General features: G+C 43.0%; 1 protein-coding gene and 1 pseudogene across 1 annotated transcript in view; one reads left to right on the top strand and one right to left on the bottom strand.

Moving 5' to 3' along the window:
- Positions 1-12,665, bottom strand: part of LOC112304670 (G patch domain-containing protein 4-like) — a 29,125-nt pseudogene extending 16,460 nt beyond the window's left edge.
- PDILT (protein disulfide isomerase like, testis expressed) overlaps positions 1-20,524 on the top strand; it is a 117,563-nt gene that overhangs the window by 25,957 nt on the left and 71,082 nt on the right. The window contains exon 2 of the mRNA XM_024560304.2: positions 20,052-20,263. Within this exon, the coding sequence (XP_024416072.2) occupies positions 20,052-20,263 (212 nt within the window). The remainder of the gene's footprint in view (positions 1-20,051; positions 20,264-20,524) is intronic.

Below are 20,524 nucleotides of genomic sequence, written 5' to 3'. Positions count from 1 at the left end.
TCAGGTAGTGAAGTATGGGGTGACATTTTGGCTTTCTTTTGAAACTGATTTTCTTCTCTCCCTTAAAGGTTTGGACAGAAAAGATCCAGAATTGTTGAAAGGGAGAAAATGTAACAGTCCCTGCCTTTGTTATTTAGTTGTTGTGGTTTTGACTGTGCCTCTAACCCTCTGCCAAATTTATCACCTCCAGAGCAAAACCAGGTTGCCAGTCTTTCCATCAATGCAATCCTTTGGACATTGCACATGCCACTTTCAAGGGAAAACCAACTGAAATGGACATTGCAGTGTTCTTCTCCCTCTCATGAAGACTCTCCTCCACTCCTGAACCCCCTTTGTTAGGGACCTCTGGACCAGGCTATAGGTCAGACTACATCCTTGGCCAGAAGGAAGTATTTACAGAAGAACAAGACCTTCGTTCATATGCCCTTGTAAGATTACAAGTATCCAGAGTGTTAAAAGGAGAGAGTTTTAATGAGGGTCCCCACCCCTGGAAATGGGAGAGGGGTTGAGTGATGCTTGCATGTTTTGCCCTGGCAACCAGGGTGAAATGCACTGGGACATGCAAGGGATTCTGGGAGGGAGATTCATTAAAAAAAATAGAAGCAGCATCATGTGGAAATGTGGCTCCTTTTGATCTCCCTCCTTCCCAGTTGGCTGGAATTCCTGGGCTCAGGACATTAGGGACAGGAGGGGAGGAGATGAGCCTTGGGCCTGTTAATGGTAGGTCTCACACCTCAAAATCTATAATCCATTACAATGCAGAACGTACCTGTCAGCAGCTGGCCCCTTACCCACATAAGCCTGTCAATAGTTGCCAGTGTAGGCCTGTCAGGGGTAGAGCCCATGCCACACTCACCCCTGCATGAACCTGTCAATGGCCACAGGCCCCACACCCCTCTCCCAGCAGAGGGCATGTTGACAGTCATGAACAGGTCTGCCAACAGTTGCCAGTGTGGTTCTGTGAGCAGCAGTAAGAAGAGGAAAGAATACTATGGGTAGAAGGCCTGGATGCAGAGACTCTGAAAGATGCCTGAAGGTAGACAGTGACTGGAGACTAGCTAAGCCACCTGTGATTAAGATACTTTGGGGTGGGAGAAGAGGTTCCTGATGCAACCTTGAACTGAGCTGGCAGGGAGTGACAGGGCGACTTTTCTTTGGGTGTCTTAGAGGAATTGGGTTTTGAGGCAGAAACTAGCCATTATTTCAAATATATGATTGTTTCAAATATTTAAATAGCTATTTTTGTTTTTTTCCTCCTTTGCCTTTGTTATAATTGTTAAATAAAGAGCCTTTCCACTGAACTCTGTCTTGGTAGGCAGCAGATGATAGTACCTCCCCCTCTTACTGTTTGGGTTCAGTAACAGAGCATCCTCTCCTTTTCTCTTACTGGCTGAGTGCCTGCTGTATCCAGGCAGAGTCTGGAGTTCTCAGGGAGGGGACCTGGGAATGTTCCTGGATCACAGGATCCTTAAGGCCTGGGGCCCAGCAACTCCAGTTCCCAGTGGCTGGGAATGTTTGTAAATCCTAAAGGGTGGTGTTTCTGTGTGCTCTCCCTTTTAAAGGCTTCTTCTGCCCCCAGAACTTCCTGCGTTGCCAGTGTATGTTGCCCTGGTTGTCAGGTGACATGTGGTGGTTTGGCACTTTCCAAACCCTTCCCAATTTCTGGGGTTGGGGGAGGTTCTCCCCATTACAGAACATCAAGAAAGCCAGTGTGGCTGGTCAGACCTGAAGGGTACCAGGAGGGGAGGCCTGGGCAGGGCTTCTGCCTTCTAGGTACCATGCTGCTCACTTTCCACATTCCCTCTTTAACATTTACAACACCCCTGTGAGTTGTATGTAATTTTATTGGAGAAGGGACTAAGCCTCAGAATACCCAGTGACACACCCAAGGCCACATAGCTGGTTAAAGACAGAGCTTGGGATTCAGTTTTCAATATTTAGGCACCAAGTTCAGGAATCTTCCATGTCCCCTAGAGTCCCATAGTTTGTTTTGTTTCTGACTTCTAGGAGATCTCCAACTCCCTGCCAACTCCATGACCATGCTCCTCCCAGCAAAGGTAGGGCAGGACTCTCTCTTACTTCACAATGGCACATTTTTCTCCAGGCCATCCAGTCCTCCAGAACCCAGAACTCAGAACATTGCTGCTGAGGCCATTGTGGCCTCATGTGTCCAGGAAGGGATGTCATTTCTGCCTCTGAATTTCTTTAGAACAGCCAGCTGCCTGTTGGTCCTGCTCTGATCACAAAGGGAAGCAAGAAGTTGCCCTTTGGACCACGACTTCACTCCTCAAGTGCCACAAAGTTTGCTGCCCCAACTCAGTTTAGCCCCAGAAGTCCTAAAAGTGGCCAGGCTTTCTGCAGGTATGAGTTTGCATAAAATGGCAATTCTGACAGACACTGATAACCCCTATCCTGTCAGCCTTCCTTCTGTCAAGCTGGTTACAAAATTTACGTGTGGATTTCAGCATAGGTGGCTAAACATCAAGATCACCTGGGGGCTTTAAAAATGCTCAGAATCACCCCACACCAGGTCAAAGAAATATGACCCTGTTAGGTGTGGTTTCCAGTACCAGTATTTTTTTAAACCTCCTTAAGAGATTTTAATGCTTGGTCATGGTTCAGAATCACTGAAATTGACCACAGAGCTTATGGAGAATGAAATTAGGTAACTTGATCATTGAAGATTTCAACAAACATTTGTTGAGATCAAAATCTGGGTCAGGCACTGTTCTAGGTGGTGAGGAAACGAAAATGAACAGTGACACATACATTTTTTTAAAAAAAATTAAATTCTTATCATTATTCAATTACAATTATCTGCCTTTTCTCCCCATCCCTCCACTCTAAATCAGCCAAACCCACCTCCCTCCCCTGCCACCACCCTCCCCCTTGATTTTGTCCATGTGTCCTTTATATTAGTTGCTGTAATCCCCTCTACACACTGTCCCATCACCACTCCCCTCTGGTTATTGTTAGATTGTTCTTAACTACAATGTCTCTGGATATATATTATATATATATTCGTTAGGTTTTTTCTTCTGTTGACTATGTTACAGTTAAAGGTGAGATCATATGGTATTAGTCCCTCACTGCCTGGCTTATTTTACTTAGCATAATGCTCTCCAGTTCCATCCATGCTGTTGCAAAGGGCATAAGCTCTTTCTTTCTCTCTGCTGCATAGAATTCCATTGTGTAAATATACCATAGTTTTTGGATCCACTCATTTGCTGATGGGCACTTAGGTTGCTTCCAGTACTTGGCTATTGTAAATTGTGCTGCTATGAACATTGGGGTGCACAGGTTCTTTTCGATTGGTGTTTCAGGGTTCTTAGGGTATAATCCCAGCAGTGGATTTGAGGGGTCAAAAGACAGTTCCATTTTTGGTTTTCTGAGGAAATTCCATACTGTTTTCCACAATGACCTCACCACTCTGCATTCCCACCAACAGTGCACTAGGGTTCCCTTTTCTCTGCATTCTCTCCAACATTTATTTGTGGATTTGTTTATGTTGGTCACTCTGACTGGTGTGAGATGGTACCTCATTGTGGTTTTAATTTGCATCTCTCTGATGGCTAGTGATGCTGAACATCTTTTCATATGTCTCTGGGCTGTCTGTAAGTCTTCCTTGGAGAACTGTCTGTTCAAGTCCTTTGCCGATTTTTTAATTGGGTTGTTTGTCATTCTGGAGTGCAGTCGTGTGAGTTCTTTATATATTTTGGAGATCAGGCCCTTGTCTGAGGTATCATTAACAAATACGTTTTCCCATACTGTTGCATCTCTTTTTATTTTAATGGTGTTTTCTTTAGCCATGCAGAAGCTTTTTATTTTGATGAGGTCCCATTTGTTTATTCTTTCCTTCATGTCCTTGCTTTAGGGGACGTATCTGTGAGGATGTTGTTGCATGGAATGTCTGGGATTTTCCTGCCAAAGGTTTGCTCTAGGACTTTTATGGTGTTATGAATTATATTTAAGTCTTTTATCCACCTTGAATTTATTTTTGTGTAATAGGTAAGTTGGTGATCGAGTTTCATTTTTTGCCAACACCATTTGTTGAAGAGGCTATTTTTGCTCCATTTTAGGCTCCTGCCTTCTTTGTCAAATATTAATGGATCATAGAGACTTGGGTTTATTTCTGGGCTCTCTGTTGTGTTCCATGGGTCTGTGTGCCTGTTTTTATGCCAGTACCAGGCTGTTTTGATTACAGTGGCCTTGTAATACAGTTTGATATCAGGTATTGTGATCCCTCCTGCTTTGTTCTTCTTTCTCAAAATTGCTGCAGCTATTTGGGGTCATTTATCATTCCATATAAATTCCTGAAATGTTTCTTCTATATCTGTGAAATATGTTATGGGTAGTTCAATAGGGATTGCTTTGAATCTTTAATCACTTTGGGTAGTATGGCCATTTTGATGATGTCAATTCTTCCAATCCATGAGCATGGTTCATGCTTCCATTTGTTTGTGTCTTCCTTAATTTCTTTCTTCAATGTTGTGTAGTTTTCTGAGTACTTAGCATCTATGTTCATCGGCGATATTGGCCTGAAGTTTTCTTTCTTTTTTGTGTCTTTATCTGGTTTTGGGATTAGGATGATGCTGGCTTCATAAGAAGAGTTTGGGAGTCTTCCATCAGTTTGGATGTTTTTGAATAGTCTGTGAATGATAGGGGTTAGCTCTTCCTTAAATGCTTTGTAGAATTCTCCTGTGAAACCATCTGGTCCAGGGCTTTTGTGTGTTGGGAGTTTTTTGATGACTGCTTCAATTTCATCTGCTGTTATTGGTCTGTTCAGGGTTTCTGCTTCTTCTTCATTCAGTTATGGAAGATTATATTTTTCTAGAAATGTGTCCATTTCACCTAGGTTTTCAAATTTCTTGGCATAGAAATTCCATACAGTTCTTCGTAGTAATTTCCTACAATCCTTTGTATTTCTGTGGTATCAGTTGTAATCTCTCCTCTTTCATTTCCAATTGTGTTTATTTGGTTCCTCTCTCTTTTTTTCTTGATGAGCCTACTTAAAGGCTTGTCGATTTTGTTTATCTTTTCCAAGAACCAGCTCCTGGATTCATTGATCCTTAGAATTGTGCTTTTAGTTTCTATGTCCTTTAACTCTGCTCTGATCTTGGTTATTTCCTTCCTTCTACTTGCTCTGGGCTGTCTTTGTTGTTGTTCCTCCAGTTCTTGTAGGCATAGGGTTAGGTTGTTTGTTTGAAATGTTTCTATCTTTTTAAGGTAGGCCTGTATTGCTATGAACTTCCCTCTCAGGACTGCCTTTGCTGTGTCCCATAGGTTTTGGGTTGTTGTGAGTTCATTTTCATTTGTTTCCAGAAACTTTTTGACTTCTTCCCTAGTATTCTTCTTGACCCATTCATTGTTTAATAGCGTGCTATTCAGTCTCCATGATTTTGAGTGTTTGGGGTTTTTTCCTTTGGGGTTGGTTTCTAGTTTCAGTCCCTTGTTGTCAGAGAAAATGGTTGATATGATTTTGATTTTCTTGAATTTGTTGAGGCTTGTTTTGTGTTCTATCATGTGGTCTATCTTTGAAAATGTTCCATGTATACTTGAAAAGAATGTGTATTTTGCTTCTTTGGGATGAAAAGCTGTAAAGAAATCAGTTAAGTGCTTTTCATCTAGGGTATTGTTATGTGACACAATATCCTTGTTGATATTTTGTCTGGAAGACCTGTCCATTTTTGATAGTGGGGTGTTAACGTCCCCTACTATAATTGTGTTGCTGTCAATATCTTTCTTGTTGTCCTCCAAGATTATCTTAATGTATTTGGGTGCTCCTATGTTGGGTGCATATATATTTACAATGTTTATGTCTTCTTGGTGGATTCTTCCTTTGAGTATTATGACGTGACCATCTGGGTCTCTCTTTATGGCCCTTTTTTTGATGTCTATTTTGTCTTATATGAGTATTGCTACCCCGGCTTTTTTTTTTTTCTTGTCCATTTGCTTGGAAAATTTGTTTGCAGCCTTTCACTTTCATTCTGTGTAGGTCTTTTGTCCTGAGGTGGGTCTCTTGTATGCAGCATATGTGTGGGTCATGTTTTCTTATCCATTCAGCTATTCTTGTCTTTTGATTGGAGCATTGAATCCGTTTATGTTTAAGGTTATTATTGATAGGTAGTTATTCTTTTCCATTTTTTTCTACCTGTATTCCCCTCTCTTTCTCTTTTCCTTCCTTTCCTTAAAGCAGTCCCTTTAGCATCTCTTGCAGAGCTGGTTTGGGGGAGGTGTATTGTTTCACCCTTCTTTTGTCTGGGAAGCTCCTTATTTGGCCTTGTGTCTTGATTGAGAGCTTTGCTGGGTAAAGTAGACTTGGTTCCAGGCCTCTTGTTCTCCTTACTTGGAATATTGTTTTGCCATTGTGTTCTGGCTTGGGGCATTTCCATTGAGAAGTCAACTACTTACATTTTTGGGGCTCCCTTGTATGTTACTTCCTGTTTCTCCCTTGCTGCCTTTAAGATTCTCTCTTTGTCTTGGAATTTTGCCATTTTAATTATGATGTCTCTTGCAGTGGGCCTCTTTGGGTTCCTCTTTGGGGACCCTCTGTGTTTCCCTGTTTGGGACTCTCTGTGTTTCCTGGATTTGGGTGACTTTTTCTCTCATCACATTAGGGAAATTTTCCATCATTACTTTTTCAAACAGGTTTTCTATCCCTTGCTCTTCTTCTTCTCCTTCTGGTATTCCTATTATACAGATATTGTTACATTTCATGTTTTCCTGCATTTCCCTTAATACCTCTTCATTCTTTCTGAGCCTCTTTTCCTTTTCTTGCTCTTTCTGGGTGTTTTTTTCTACTTTGTTCTCCAGCTCGATGATCCGATCCTCTGCTTCATCAAGTCTGCTTTTCATTCCTTCTACTGTTTTCTTTAATTCAGATATTGTATTCTTCATTTCCTCTTGGTCCTTGTTGATAGTTTCTGTTTCCTTTTTCATGTTGATATAGTTTGTAGTGAGTTCATTGTAGTTTCCCTGTAGTTTCTGGTAGTTCTCTTTGAACTCAGGAGCTCAGTGAGCTTCCTGATAACTGTTGCACCCACTGACGCAAGAAACAGATGTTCGGAGACTTTCAGGACGTTTTCAGAGATGTTACTTTAATGGCCAACTCTTTTAACCTGCGCAGGGGCGGACTCTCGATGTGTCCCGGAGACACGGTGCTCTGAAGAGCTGCAGATGAGAGCCGCGCCTAGCGCTCACAGGCTAGCTCTTTTATACAGTGAGAAGCAAGCAAGCAAGTTACAAAAGCGGGAGTTGCTGTTATTTCTGCATAGCTCTGAGCTCTGGAGGAGTTTTGCTCTGGGTTCAGGAGGAACTATCTGTCTGTCTCCTGTTGATAAGCTTATTTCGGATGATGATTTGTTTCTCTTCCTTATCTATTCTAGTGACCTTCAAGAGGTTTTCTGCTTAGCAATGCTTATAATTGTCTAGCTCTCAACAATAACCATTGCTTTGAACTCAGTACCTGATAGTTGACTTGCCTCTTTTTCAGTTAGCATTCTTTCTGAGGCTTCCTCCTTTCCTTTCATTTGGGAATTGTTTCTTTGTCTTTCCAGTGTTTATGAGACTCTTCTTGCTAGCCTGTGCTTCTTAAATTGATCTATTCTGACTCCCTGGGTTTATGGTATGAACTTCTATGGTAGAATGCCAATGGGATTCAGTGGTGCTGTCTCCTTAATCTCCTGTGCTCACTGGTCTTGAGCTGATGTATATGGGTGTAACACGGTCTAACTCTGGTCTTTTCAGCACTCCAGGTTTTGTTGTCTCACCTGTGGGAAAAAGAGAAAGGGGGGAAGAAAAAAAAAGAAGGGAAGGAGGGAAAAAGGGAATAGGAAAGGAAAGGAAGGGAGGAAGAGGGAATAAAGAAAGATTAGAGGCAAGATAAGAAGGAGTTTTAACAAAAATTAAAACAAAGGAATAAATAAAAGAAGGCAGGAAGAAGACCTAAAAAAGGTAAAGGATGGGAGGAAGAAGGAATAAAAAAAAGAAAGGAAGAAGGAATTCACAGGGAAAGGAGGAAAGGAAAAAAAAAAGAAGGTCTTCTGCTGGCTTTAAACTGGTCAGGTTAGTTCTGCTGGTCTTCCTGTCTGTGGAATGGGTGGGGGTGGTTGGAAGGATTGGTTTCACTTTTCTCCCTTCCTGGGCCACACTCTTCGCTGTTGTTCAGCCTCCAGTCCAGTTCCTCAGGGCCCTTCTGCTCCCTACTAGGCCTTTAGTTCACCAGTTGTGCTGTCCTTGAGTTTTACCAATTAGGGGCAACTCACACCCCACCTTCTTGCTCTTTGCTGTCTTAGATGCTAGGGGCTCTCGGTGCTCCTACGGGGTAGTTCAGCCCCCTACTGGGTCGAGTCTTTTTGGGGAATGCAGTCTCCCATAACCCTGCAGCTCCCCTCTGCTGGGTGTTTTGCCTTCGTCCTAGAGAGCCAGTAGGCCCTGCAGGGCTCTGTGCGCAGGCGTTAGGTAGGGGTTGTAGGTGTGGTCCCTCGCAGGCATCCAGGCCATTGATCAACCAATCTGCTGCTTTGGGCCTGGGTTGCGCACATGGGCGGGGCCACTTTTGGACTGAGTCAAGCTGTGCTCGGGTCAGCTGTTTTGGGGTGGGGCGGCTAGCCTCTGCTCCAGATGCACACGCACCTGAGGTTTCAGGTGTGGGCCCCCAGTCTGCCAATCTGTGTGCGCGCAACCGGGCTTCAGGTGAGCTCCGGTGATGTTTATCATGCATTCACCGTCCAGGGGCTGAGGGGGGAGGGGCGCCAGAGGCTGTGACTGCTGCGGAGAGTTCTCTAACTAGCCCCTGAGTGCCTCTATTTTCTTTTTCTTTTTGAGAAATTCTTCCTATTCAAGCCCCCCTGGTCCAAGCCAGTACCTGGCTGCTCACAGCTCAGCCTGGCTCTCTCCCAAGAATCCTGCAGCAGCCCCTGCGCCCCGGCTGGGGCTTCAGGTGCCCAGGCCGGGGCTTTAGCCACCCTGGTCCCTGTGCGGGTCCCGGGGACCTTATTGTCCTTAAGCACTCTTCTTACCGTCAGATCTTTCAATGTCCTCTATCTTTGGTCTCTGATCTTCATATATGCTGGAATGCTGTTGGCTCTTCGCTCTGCTCCTCAGATCAGGCAGGTATTTCACTTGCGTTGAGGGGAAGTGGACTCCGCTCCCACCTATCTTGCCGCCATCTTCGACATTCCTCCTTTGATCTCTAAAATAACAATTTGAAAGATCAAAAACTGCAGGAATTGGTTCTTTGAAAACATAAACAAAATTGAGAAACCTTTAAGCAGACTCATCAAGAAAAAGACTGCATGGATGGAACTGGAGAGCATCATGCTGCGTGAAATAAGACAGGTGGTGAAAGTCAAATACCATATGATCTCACCTATAAGTGGAACTTAATCAAGAAAACAAACAAATTAGCAAAATAGAACCAGAGACAGGGAAATAAAGAACAAAGTGATGGTGACCAGGGTGGATGAGGAGTGGGATTATGTGAGAAAAAAAGGGAGGGGTTATCAAGGAACATGTTTAAAGGACACATTAACAAAGCCAAAGGGGGCTAGGATCAAGGGTGAGAGGTGGGGATGGGTGAGGCTGGGGGGAGTGGTTGGGAGGTAAATGGAGACAACTCTACTTGAGCAACAATAAAAAAAATGGAAAGAGGGAGGGAGATGAACAGAGAGTGAAAGATACTGAGAAACACTGAGAAAGTGAAAAAGAGATAGAAGAGAGCATGCCTGAGGAAGGAAGGGAGTGGGTAGTTGCAGGCCTGAGAGAGAGAGAGAGAACTGAATCCTTGAGGATTTTTATCTGCTTCTCTAAAAGTATGGATTTTAGGGTAGGCCTCAGCTTTCCAGGTGTGTCTTCTCAGGGTCACGGTCTCTACTGATTGGTTGGTGCTGGGGTAGTTGGTCATTAGTCATCACAGCTGGTCCTGATATCAGCCATGTCATCCCTTTCTGGTTTTGCTGCTTTACTGGATCTGGAGCTGAAACATAACTGAAGCTTAAATGTCATTTCTAGTTTGATTAAAATTCTGTCTTTGTAATTAACAGACTAGAAGCTATGTTCCTAAGATGATTCGATGCGGGTCTGAACCTCATTGTCCTGGGGGCTTAATGTTTAAGGGCGTCATTGTTCAAAGGCTTGTATGGCAGTCATATGAGGTTCTTCTCTGGTCCCCTTGTTCCTTCTCTAACGGTGTCTAAAACACATAACTAGAGATATGCCAGGGGAGGAATGACCAGCAATATGAAAGGTCAAGAGGTGTAAATCACATGACCAGTGATATGCTAGGGGAGGAAAGGTTGTCCTGGGAAGTGAGGTTCCACACTGTAATACTTCTGTTCCCAGTTTTGCTTGTTGCTAGGCTCCCCAGGGCTTTCTGTCCTGGTGACCTTGTGTATCTGGCCTATAGTTCCTACTCTGCTCATGTCTGTCTAATTGCCTACTTCATCAAAATTGACTTACCTGGAAGGCTTAAGAGACACAATAGCCAATGTTAATACATGGGTCTTGTTTGAACCCCAATTCAAACAAACTTAAAATTTATGAGACAATCAAGGTAATTCACATACTGTCTGGATAATTGCTGATATGAAGGAATTATTTTTAATATTTAGGGCAGAAGCCCAAGCTGACATTTATTGAATCATTTGCCATAGTGTTAGAAACCAGCTCATAGACCTAGTTAGCTTCATAATATTTAAAAACAAAACAAGACATACCACATAAGTCTACATTTCCAGCTTCTTTTAGCAAGAACACCCATTCAAAAGGGTATCTGCATTCCTGTTACCACAGCCCTCAGCACTCCCTGTCCCTTGGCTATCTGGCTCCTACTGGCCCTTGAGTTCATGATCTCTGGGTCAGAAGCTGCAAAGGAGAAGATGCCCACTCCCTCAACTAAAGTATGGTGATACCACTGTCCTCTCAGCAGGCAGGTATTACAGAGCTGTTTTCTCCTGGTAAGGACTCCTCACTGGGAGGGTTCAGGAGACCTGCATCAGCTCAGGTTTCCGAGGCTTCAACAACTCCTGAAAAGAAATCGATTGAGCCCCACCCTGACCTGACCTTCAGTCTCTCTTGTTCTTTTCTTTCTTTTCTTTCTTTCTTTCTTTCTTTTCCTTTCTTTCTTCCTTTCTTCCTTTCTTCCTTTCTTCCTTTCTTCCTTTCTTCCTTTCTTCCTTTCTTCCTTTCTTCCTTCCTTCCTTCCTTCCTTCCTTCCTTCCTTCCTTCCTTCCTTCCTTTCTTTCTTTCTCTTTCTTTCTTTCTTCTTTTTTTTTGCTCTCTGGTCAGCGCTGACTCTGGATCTTTTCTCCTCTGCTTGCTGCTGCCTCCTCCTCTTCCCTCTGCTGCTTGAGCTCTCCCTAGTGCCATTCCCTCATGTTCATTCCTTATAGCCAAGACATCTTCCTCTTGATGCTGCTGTCTTTTCTTGCTTTTACTTTTCTTATCACTACATGCTCTGCTTTCTGCTTCCCAGGCCCCACTATCTACAGCAGCCTCAACTTCTTTATCCTCTATGTTCTTCCTCTTCATGCTGCTTCCCCCTGCTTCTGCTGCATGGAGCAGTGTGTGCTCAGCTCTTTACCTCTGTTCTGACAACTACATAGAACCTCTTTACCTCCTCCTTTATCTAAGGTCCTCAGCTTCTCTTCCTGGTGCTGCCTCTTCTTTTTTCTTCCTTTTCATGGAGCACTGATTAGTTTGTTCTCTGCTCTTCAGTTTCCCAAGATCTTTTGTTCCTGTGGATTCTTCCCCAACAATTATTCCCTCTCTCTCATCTGTGACCCTTACTTCTTGATGTTGTCTTTTCATCTTCTTGCTTTTCCTGATACTATGGTCGGTGTGTTCTGGGTATTCCTTTTCTGCATTCCTTTCAATTGCTGTAGCCTCTTCCTCCTCTTTCTGCTTCCTTTTCTTTTTCCTTTTTTTTGAGAGGCTTGCAGTTGAGGGATCCCAGGATGCTGGCCTTTGAGATGATCCAGGAAGGCCTACCCCTGGGCTTCCAACTGAATAAGCTTAGCCTTCATTGTAATCCCAAGATGGGCAGCCTTGTGTGCTCTTCACCCCTCACAGGTTTGGAGCAACATCTCATCAGTCAAGCTGTTGGAGGATCGGGGGAGAAGTCAGGAATTACAAACATCCGGTAGATAAGCTTGACCTCTCCTACCCCTAAAACATTCTTTCAAAACTGAGTTCCTGTTCAGGACCTGGCACTTTTCTGACCTCAGGACTAAAACAAAGTCTCACATTTTGGGAGGCCCCTGGTTGTTGCCATCACTGCAGCTTTCCAAGTCCTTGTCTGGCTTCTCCCCACCTGAAGTTAGTGTGGCCATCTTCAGAAACTTTTGATACAGTAAGTTGGGCTTGGGGTGATTATGATGGGTGGTCTTCTTAGAAAGGTGCTTTGTCTGTACTCCATACTGTCTAGTTTCAACTACCAAGCTGGCTGCAGTTTTGTTGAAGAGCTCATTCCACCAGTAGTTTGTGAACTCCTTGGCAGGGTCATGTCCCAATCCATGAGTGTCCTGCTTTAGCCTTATCCTGAGCACCTGGGTGATGCCATTCTCCTTCTGGCCCAAGCCTTTGCCTTGAGTCCATCCATGCTTTAGCAGCTGCTCCTTAGCAAACTTCATCCCATGACTCTTGACCTCTGGGGTGATGACACTCATGGTGAAAAAAGAGTAACTGTCTTTGAGTACTCATCAAAGAAGAGGTCACTTATCCTGTCAGACACTACAAAGCCCTCTCGGCAACACATGTGCCAGATCTGACCAATGTGCAACCATCATCCCGGAAGTGTCCGGAGTTATTGTTAATTTTTAAGTAGGATGATGGTATTGTGGTTGTGTTTTATTTAAAACCCTTATATTTTAGAGTTGCATGATGAAATATTTATGGATGAAATAATGCGATGCCTGGGACTGGCTTCAAACTAATCCAGGGCAGCGAGAAGATAAAATTATAAATGAAATAAGATAAACCACAAACTTTTTAGCATATAAAGAGGCTGTTCACTCATTCCAAAGAAGCGAGTGCTAAGTTCTGGTAGTGGATTTTGTACACTACACAAGCAAATGGCTCATTGTTTGAGGAGGATGTGAGATCTGATCCAAAAATCTAAATTGTTAGGGAAGATATATGTTATTAGGAAGAGAGGCAACTTCTGACCAGACCATCATCCTGACAGTTAAGAATTGACAAAAATACCCCTTGGGGATAAGCCTAAACTTCACATATGGTCTTCGTTTGTTGGGGGGCTTTAACGCAGCCCCCCGGTTCTGCCACGGACGAAGAAAAAGACTACCAAGACATGATCTGCTTGGGGAGGAAAGGTGGCCGTTTCTCTCAAGGGGAGAAGGGCCCAGAGCCTCTCTCTCCAGGGGCTTTTATTAGGTTCATTCGCATAGGAATGCAGATAAAGCTCATCAATCATTGTCAGCCAGTAAGGGTTAAACAACACATGATTTACAGAGAACTCTGAGGGCTTATTCTGAGTTACAGCCAATTAGTTAGAGGGCCATAAAACTTTAGGCGCCAGACTCATCTCAGGTCTGGACCCTTACTCTTAAACTGAGGGTACAAATTAAGTAGGTATTAAAGTAGGTATTAAGTATGTATTAAAAATACATACACAGGAATGTATGTATTTTTGTTAGGCCTGATTCCCCAGGGGATCCGCCCCTCCCAGCCCAGGACTGCACTGCCCTCTGTTATTGCTTCAGGCTTAAGTCAGGCAAGGGAAGTAAGGCAGCCAAGAGATTAGGAGACTTCTTGCAGACAGAATGAGGACTCAGGCTATTTCAAAGCCGAGGGGCGAGGATCCATCACCCCCTTTTTCCACAGCCCCCCGAGTCCTTCCCTGCGGGCCTCTTCTGTGACCAGAGCCTGTCTTAGGTTGATCCTCCCTTGAGGATTCTTACCCATCATTGGCTAACTGGCCAAGCTCAGGGCCAAGCAGGGTGAAGTGGGCAGAGACGGCACCCCTGCCAGGGAGATAAGCTTTGTCTCCTTAGTGGCTTATGGTCCCAACTCTGACTCAGCCTTAACCATGAGGGGTTACAGCCTCTGAAACCAGGCAGGGCGGTTCCCAACATTCGTTCAGACAGAGGAGGCTTAGCAATTACATGTAAAAAGCTCATGAGTTAGGATAGAAATGTTCTTAAATGGTTCAAAGGATTGTAACCAGATGCATATTCAACATATTAATGATTCTACTTCCAAGTTTAATTTTACCTGCAATTATAATTTATTTTACAAGTTTTCCCAATCTTCCACTGATGTATTTGGCATCTGCAGATGCCACATATAGTGGCAGTATTAACTCTGTGCATAATAAGCAATTGGAAAATGTGCAGAACTTAGTTTTCTCATTTATTATATACACCTTATTTTCAAATTTAATGAATAACTTTCAGTATTCAAATTAAATATTTATAACTAAAAGGGAGTCAAAATGTCTAACATTAATAGTACATGTTTCTTAACAGTAATTTTCATAAACTACTAACAAAAATAAATATTTATAAAGTTTAATTGTAATAATTATTTTTCTTAAACCATTAATATTATTTTTTGTTTTTTTGTTTTTTTAATTTTTATTGTTATTCAATTAGAGTTGTGTGCCTTCTCTCCCCATCCCTCTGCCCTACCCCAGCTGAACCCACCTCCCTCTCCCACCTCCACCATCCCCCTTGATTTTATCCATGTGTCCTTTATAGTAGTTCCTGTAATCCCCTCTCCTCACTGTCTCCTCGCCACTCCCCCTTACCCATTGTTAGATTGTTCTTACCTTCAATGTCTCTGGTTATATTTTTTGCTTTTTTCTTCTGTTGATTATGTTCCAGTTAAAGGTGAGGTCATATGGTATTTGTCCCTCAAGGACTGGCTTATTTCACTTAGCATAATGCTCTCCAGTTCCATGCATGCTGTTGCAAAGGGTATAAGCTCCTTCTTTCTCTCTGCTGCATAGAATTCCATTGTGTAAATATACCATAGTTTTTTGATCCACTCTTATACATTCAATGCAATCCCTATTAGAATACCCATGACATATTTCACAGATATAGAACAAACATTTCAGAAATTCATATGGAACCATAAACAACCCCGAATAGCTGCAGTAATTTTGAGAAAAAAGAACAAAGCAGGAGGGATCACAATACCTGATATCAAACTGTATTACAAGGCCACTGTAATCAAAACAGCCTGGTACTGGCATAAAAACAGGCACATAGACCAATGGAACAGAACAGAGAGCCCAGAAATAAATTCAAGTCTTTATGGTCAATTAATATTTGACAAAAGAGGCAGGAGCATAAAATGGAGCAAAAACAGCCTCTTCAACAGATGATGTTGGGAGATCTGGACAGCTACATGCAAAAAGTGAAACTCAATCGCCAACTTACGCCATACACAAAAATAAAACCATTAATATTCTAAAATAAAATTTGAGAATATGATACAAAAAAAAGACTTGACCAAAAGTAAATTTAAACAAAGAGGAAAGGAAACTATGTTATAGATCTAATATGTACTTTTATGGGAAGACATCTAGGATGTATTTCATATTATTAAGAAATCATAAAAACTGAATGGTGAACCAAGATGGAGGTGTAGGTAGACACACTGCACCTCCTTGCACAACCAAAAGAAGGACAACATTTAAAAACAAAACCAACCAGAACTCACAGGAAAATCGAACTGCACGGAAGTCCCACAACCAAGGAGATAAAGAAGAAACATTCATCCAGACCGGTAGGAGGGGCGGAGATGGGCACCGGGGTGGAGAGGACTCGCGTGGCCCTGGCGGGACCGAGACTGGCAGAGTGTGGGACTAAAGGGGCAGGCAGTCTGACCACTAGCAGACCCTGCAGCCCCATATTCGTGCACAGAGAAACTGAGAGGGCCGGACTCAGAGTGGCGGAGATGGGGCAGGCAGAGTGGCGGATAGCACCCCACGGCCCCACACTCACTCACAGATAAACTGGGATGAACAGAGGGTAGCGAAGCAGACCACGTAACCCAGGGCTCCAGCGCGGGAAAATAAAGCCTCAGACCTCTGATTGAAAGCGCCCATGGGGGTTGGGGAGGCAGCAGGAGAGACTCCTAGCCTCAAAGGAGAGGTCGTTGGAGAGACCCACAGGGGCCTAGAGTGTGCACAAGCCCACCCACTTCGGAGCCAGCACCAGAGGGGCCCAGCTTGATTGTGGGTAGGGGAGGGAGTGATGAAGTCCTGTGGAGAATGAAGCGGGCGCCATTGCTCCCTCTTGACCCCTCCCCCACGTACAACATCACAGCGCAGCAACCAACCTTACCCTGCCCCAGGGAACACCTAAGGCTCCGCCCCTTTAAGTAACAGAAGCACCAAGCCAAAAAAAAAAAAAAAAAAAAGGCCCAAATGACAGAACACTTCAAAGCCCCAGAAAAAATACAACTAAGCGAGGAAGAGATAGCCAACCTATCGGATGCACAGTTCAAAACACTGGTTATTAAGACACTCACAGAATTGGTTGAATTTGTTCGAAAAGTAGATGAAAAAATGAAGCCTATGCTAAGAGAAACAAAGGAAAATGTACAGGGAACCAATAGTGATGAGAAGGAAACTGGGACTCAAATCAATGGTGCAGACCAGAAGGAAGAAAGCAACATCCAACCAGAAAAGAATGAAGAAACAAGATTTCAGAAAAATGAGGAGAGGCTTAGGAACCTGTAGGACATCTTGAAATGTTCCAACATCCGAATTATAGGGGTGCCAGAGGGAGAAGAGGACAAACAAAAAATTGAAAACTTATTTGAACAAATAAGGAAGGAGAACTTCCCTAATCTGGCAAAGGAAATAGACTTCCAGGAAGTCCAGGAAGCTCAGAGAGTCCCAAAGAAACTGGACCCAAGGAGGAACACACCAAGGCACATCATAATTACATTACCTAAGATTACACAGAAGGAAAGAATCTTAGAAGCAGCAAGAGCAAAGAACACAGTTACCTACAAAGGAGTTCCCATAAGACTGTATGTGGATTTCTCAAAAGAGACCTTACAAGCAAGAAGGGGCTGGCAAGAAGTATTCCAAGTCATGAAAGGCAAGGACCTACATCCAAGATTACTCTATCCAGCAAAGCTTTCATTTAGAATGGAAGGGCAGATAAAGTGCTTCTCAGATAAGGTCAAGTTAAAGAAGTTCATCATCACCAAGCCCTTATTCTATGAAATGTTAAAGGGATTTATCTAAGAAAAAGAAGATAAAAAATATGAACAGTAAAAATGACAGCAAACTCACAGTTATTAACAACCACACCTAAAACAAAAATAAAAGCAAACTAAAAAAACAACTAGAACAGGAACAGAACCACAGAAATGGAGATCATATGGAGGGTTATCAACAGGGGAGTGGGAGGGGGAGAGAGGGGGTAAAGGTACAGAGAATAAGTAGCATAAATGATAGGTAGAAAATAGACAGGAGGAGGGTAAGAATAGTATAGGAAATGTAGAAGCCAAAGAACTTATATGTATGACGCATGGACATGAACTATGGGGGGGGAATGTGGGAGGGAGGGGATGGGCAGGATGGAGTGGAGTGAAGGGGGGGAAATGGGACAACTGTAATAGCATAATCAATAAATATATTTTTAAAAAGAAATCATAAAAACCAAACAATAAGCATATCTGATTCCATTTATGTTTAAAAACATTCATCCACGTAGGCCATTTAAACCCCTATAAAGATTCATTCCAGATGGTTCCTAGTATCTTTCTTGGGGGTGAGATTATGGGAGAGATTTTTATTTTTTACTTAACATATTTTATTGTATTGGTTGGCATTTTTACAAGTGTGTACTCTAGTCACAACTTTTAAGTATATTTTATTGATTATGCTATTATAATTTTCCCAATTTTTCCCTTTATCCCCACTTTGCTTTGCACCCCCAACCCTCCAGCATTCCCCATCCCCTTAGTTCATGTCCATGGGTTGTTAATATGAGGTCTTTGACTTCTCTATTTCTCACACCATTCTTAACCTCTCCCCATCTATTTTATGCCTACCAATTATGCTTCTTATTCCCTGTACCTTTCCCCCCACTCTTCCCCTCTAGCTCCCCACTGAAAAACCTTCATATGATCTCCATTTCTCTGATTCTGTTCCTGTTCTAGTTGTTTGCTTTTTTTTTTTTTTTTTTAGGTTCTGTTGTTGATAGTTATGAGTTTGTTGCCATTTTACTGTTCATAGTTTTTGATCTTCTTCTATTCCTTAGTTAATTCCCTTTAACACTTCATATAAGGGCTTGGTGATGATGAACTCCTTTAACTTGACCTTATTTGGGAAACACTTTATCTGTCCTTCCATTCTAAATGAGAGCTTTGCTGGATACAGTAATCTTGGATGTAAGTCCTTGCCTTTTATGATTTAAAATACTTCTTTTCAGCCCCTTCTTGCCTGCAAGGTTTCTTTCAAGAAGTCACCTGATGGTCTTATAGGCACCCCCTTATAGGTAACTCTCTCCTTTCCTCTTGATTCTTTTAGGATTCTCTCTTTATCTTTAATCTTGAGTAACTTAATGATGATGTGCCTTGGTGTGTTCCTCTTTGGGTCCAATTTCTTTGGGAATCTCTGGGCTTCCTGGACTTTCTGGAAGTCTATTTCCTTTGCCAGGATGGGGACGTTTTCCTTCATTATTTGTTTAAATAAGTTTCCAACTTCTTGCTCTTGTTCTTCTTCTGGCACCCCTATGATTCTGATATTAGAGCATTTAAAGTTGTCCCACACGTTCCTAAGCCTCCCCTCATTTTATTGAATTCTTGTTTCTTCATTCTGTTCCAGTTGGATGTATATTTCTTCCTTCTTCTCCAAATCATCGATTTGAGTCCTGGTTTCCTTCTCTTCAGTGTTGGTTCCCTGTATATTTTGCTTTATGTCACTTTGGGTAGCCTTCATTTGTTCCTTCATTTTGCAACCAAGTTCAATCAGTTCTGTGAGCACCCTGATTACCAGTTTTTTGAACTCTGCATCAGATAAGTTGGCTATCTCCTCGTCCCTTAGCTGTCTTTCTGGAGTTTTGATGTGTTCTTTCATTTTGGGGCATATTTCTTTGTTTCAGTGCACCTGTTATGTTGCAAGGGGGCATGGACTTAGGTATTCATGGGGTGGTGAGGCAGCCCTCTTTGGTGCATTGTGGCATGTGTGTGGGGGAGGGGTCAGAGAAGGAACAATGTGGCTTGCTTGCTCTGCTCTATCCCTACTTTCCAAAGAATTCTCTCATGTGAGACTGGGAGTTTCTCCTGCTGTGGCAACCCCTGCAGTATTTTATAGCTAGTTTTGAGTCTTTAGTTTCCCATTCAGCCAGCCCTGCCTTGCCCTGCATCCTCTCCACTCAGCTGCCTGTCTCCTACTGGTCTGAATGTTTCTTTAACTCCTTGGTTGTTGTATTTCCATACAGTTTGATTTTATGGCATTTCTGGTTGTTTATTATTTTTAGATTGGTTGTTGTTATTCTTTTGGTTGTGCAAGAAAGAGAAGTGTGTCTACCTACATCTCCATCATGGTTGGAACTCTTAGTCATAACTTAAAAGACATAATTTCACTTGAGGAAAACATTTGTTCTAAAACCAAGTGGAGTGCACTGTGAGATAGTAAGCTTTCTGGGATAAGGGGCATTCAAGCAGGAGCTAGAGGAGCATGAAACAGAGGCTGTGAAGTGGGATTAGGCTGGTTGTCTCTGAGATCCAGAGGCTCAACCTGGGACTTATCTCTTCAAAAGTCTTGCCTGGTGTCTGGGCAACCAGTGGCCTCAGAGGTTGGTACATGATTAGGCTTCTTGCTGCTCTGAGTGGGGTCCTGTGTCTCTGAGCTATCCCTATACAGTTTAAATGAGCCCTGAAGTTAACCTGATGTTTTGCCTCTCCTCTAAGACCACTGCCAAGCTGTGGGCACTGCTAGGGAGACAGTGGGCCATGATCAGGCCATAGTCTGCATACAGGGATTGGTGGGCAGGAAAGAAGAAGGGGAGGGTGTCATGATGTGGGGCCCACCACCTGTGTTTTTTTTTCCTCCTGCCCTGCAGGACAGCCATGGAGCTACTTTGGATATGGCTGCTGGTGGTGGCATTTTGTGTATCTTCAGTCCAGGGCTCACCAGAGGATGACATCAAGGAGAATATCAATGTCAACGTGTCCCAGCCCTTGCACATCATGGAGGAAGGCCACCTGATGGTGCTGACACCCCCTAGCCTGACCCAGATGCTCAACCAGACCCGCTTCCTCATGGTGCTTTTTTGTGAGTGTTCCCTCAATCCTTGGGGAAAGATTGATGGGTTGGGTGAGACCTGCATCCTTGCTCCTGGAGGACAGAAGATTTTTATAAATTGCTAAACATATGAGAACACATATTATTAATATTTTAAAAAATAATGTGTATGTAACATCATTCCCAATTTCCAGGTAAGAATACAAGTGCAGGGAAGTTAAACAGTTTGCAAGATATTGTACAATGTTGCCACAACAGTTTTGATTTATATGTGGCTCTTCTGTCTCACTG

The sequence above is a fragment of the Desmodus rotundus genome, chromosome 1 (assembly GCF_022682495.2).
Source record: "Desmodus rotundus isolate HL8 chromosome 1, HLdesRot8A.1, whole genome shotgun sequence".
NCBI lineage: Eukaryota > Metazoa > Chordata > Mammalia > Chiroptera > Phyllostomidae > Desmodus > Desmodus rotundus.
The sequence above is the reverse complement of the archived record's forward strand: the minus strand, read 5'-3'. Positions and strand labels throughout refer to the sequence as shown.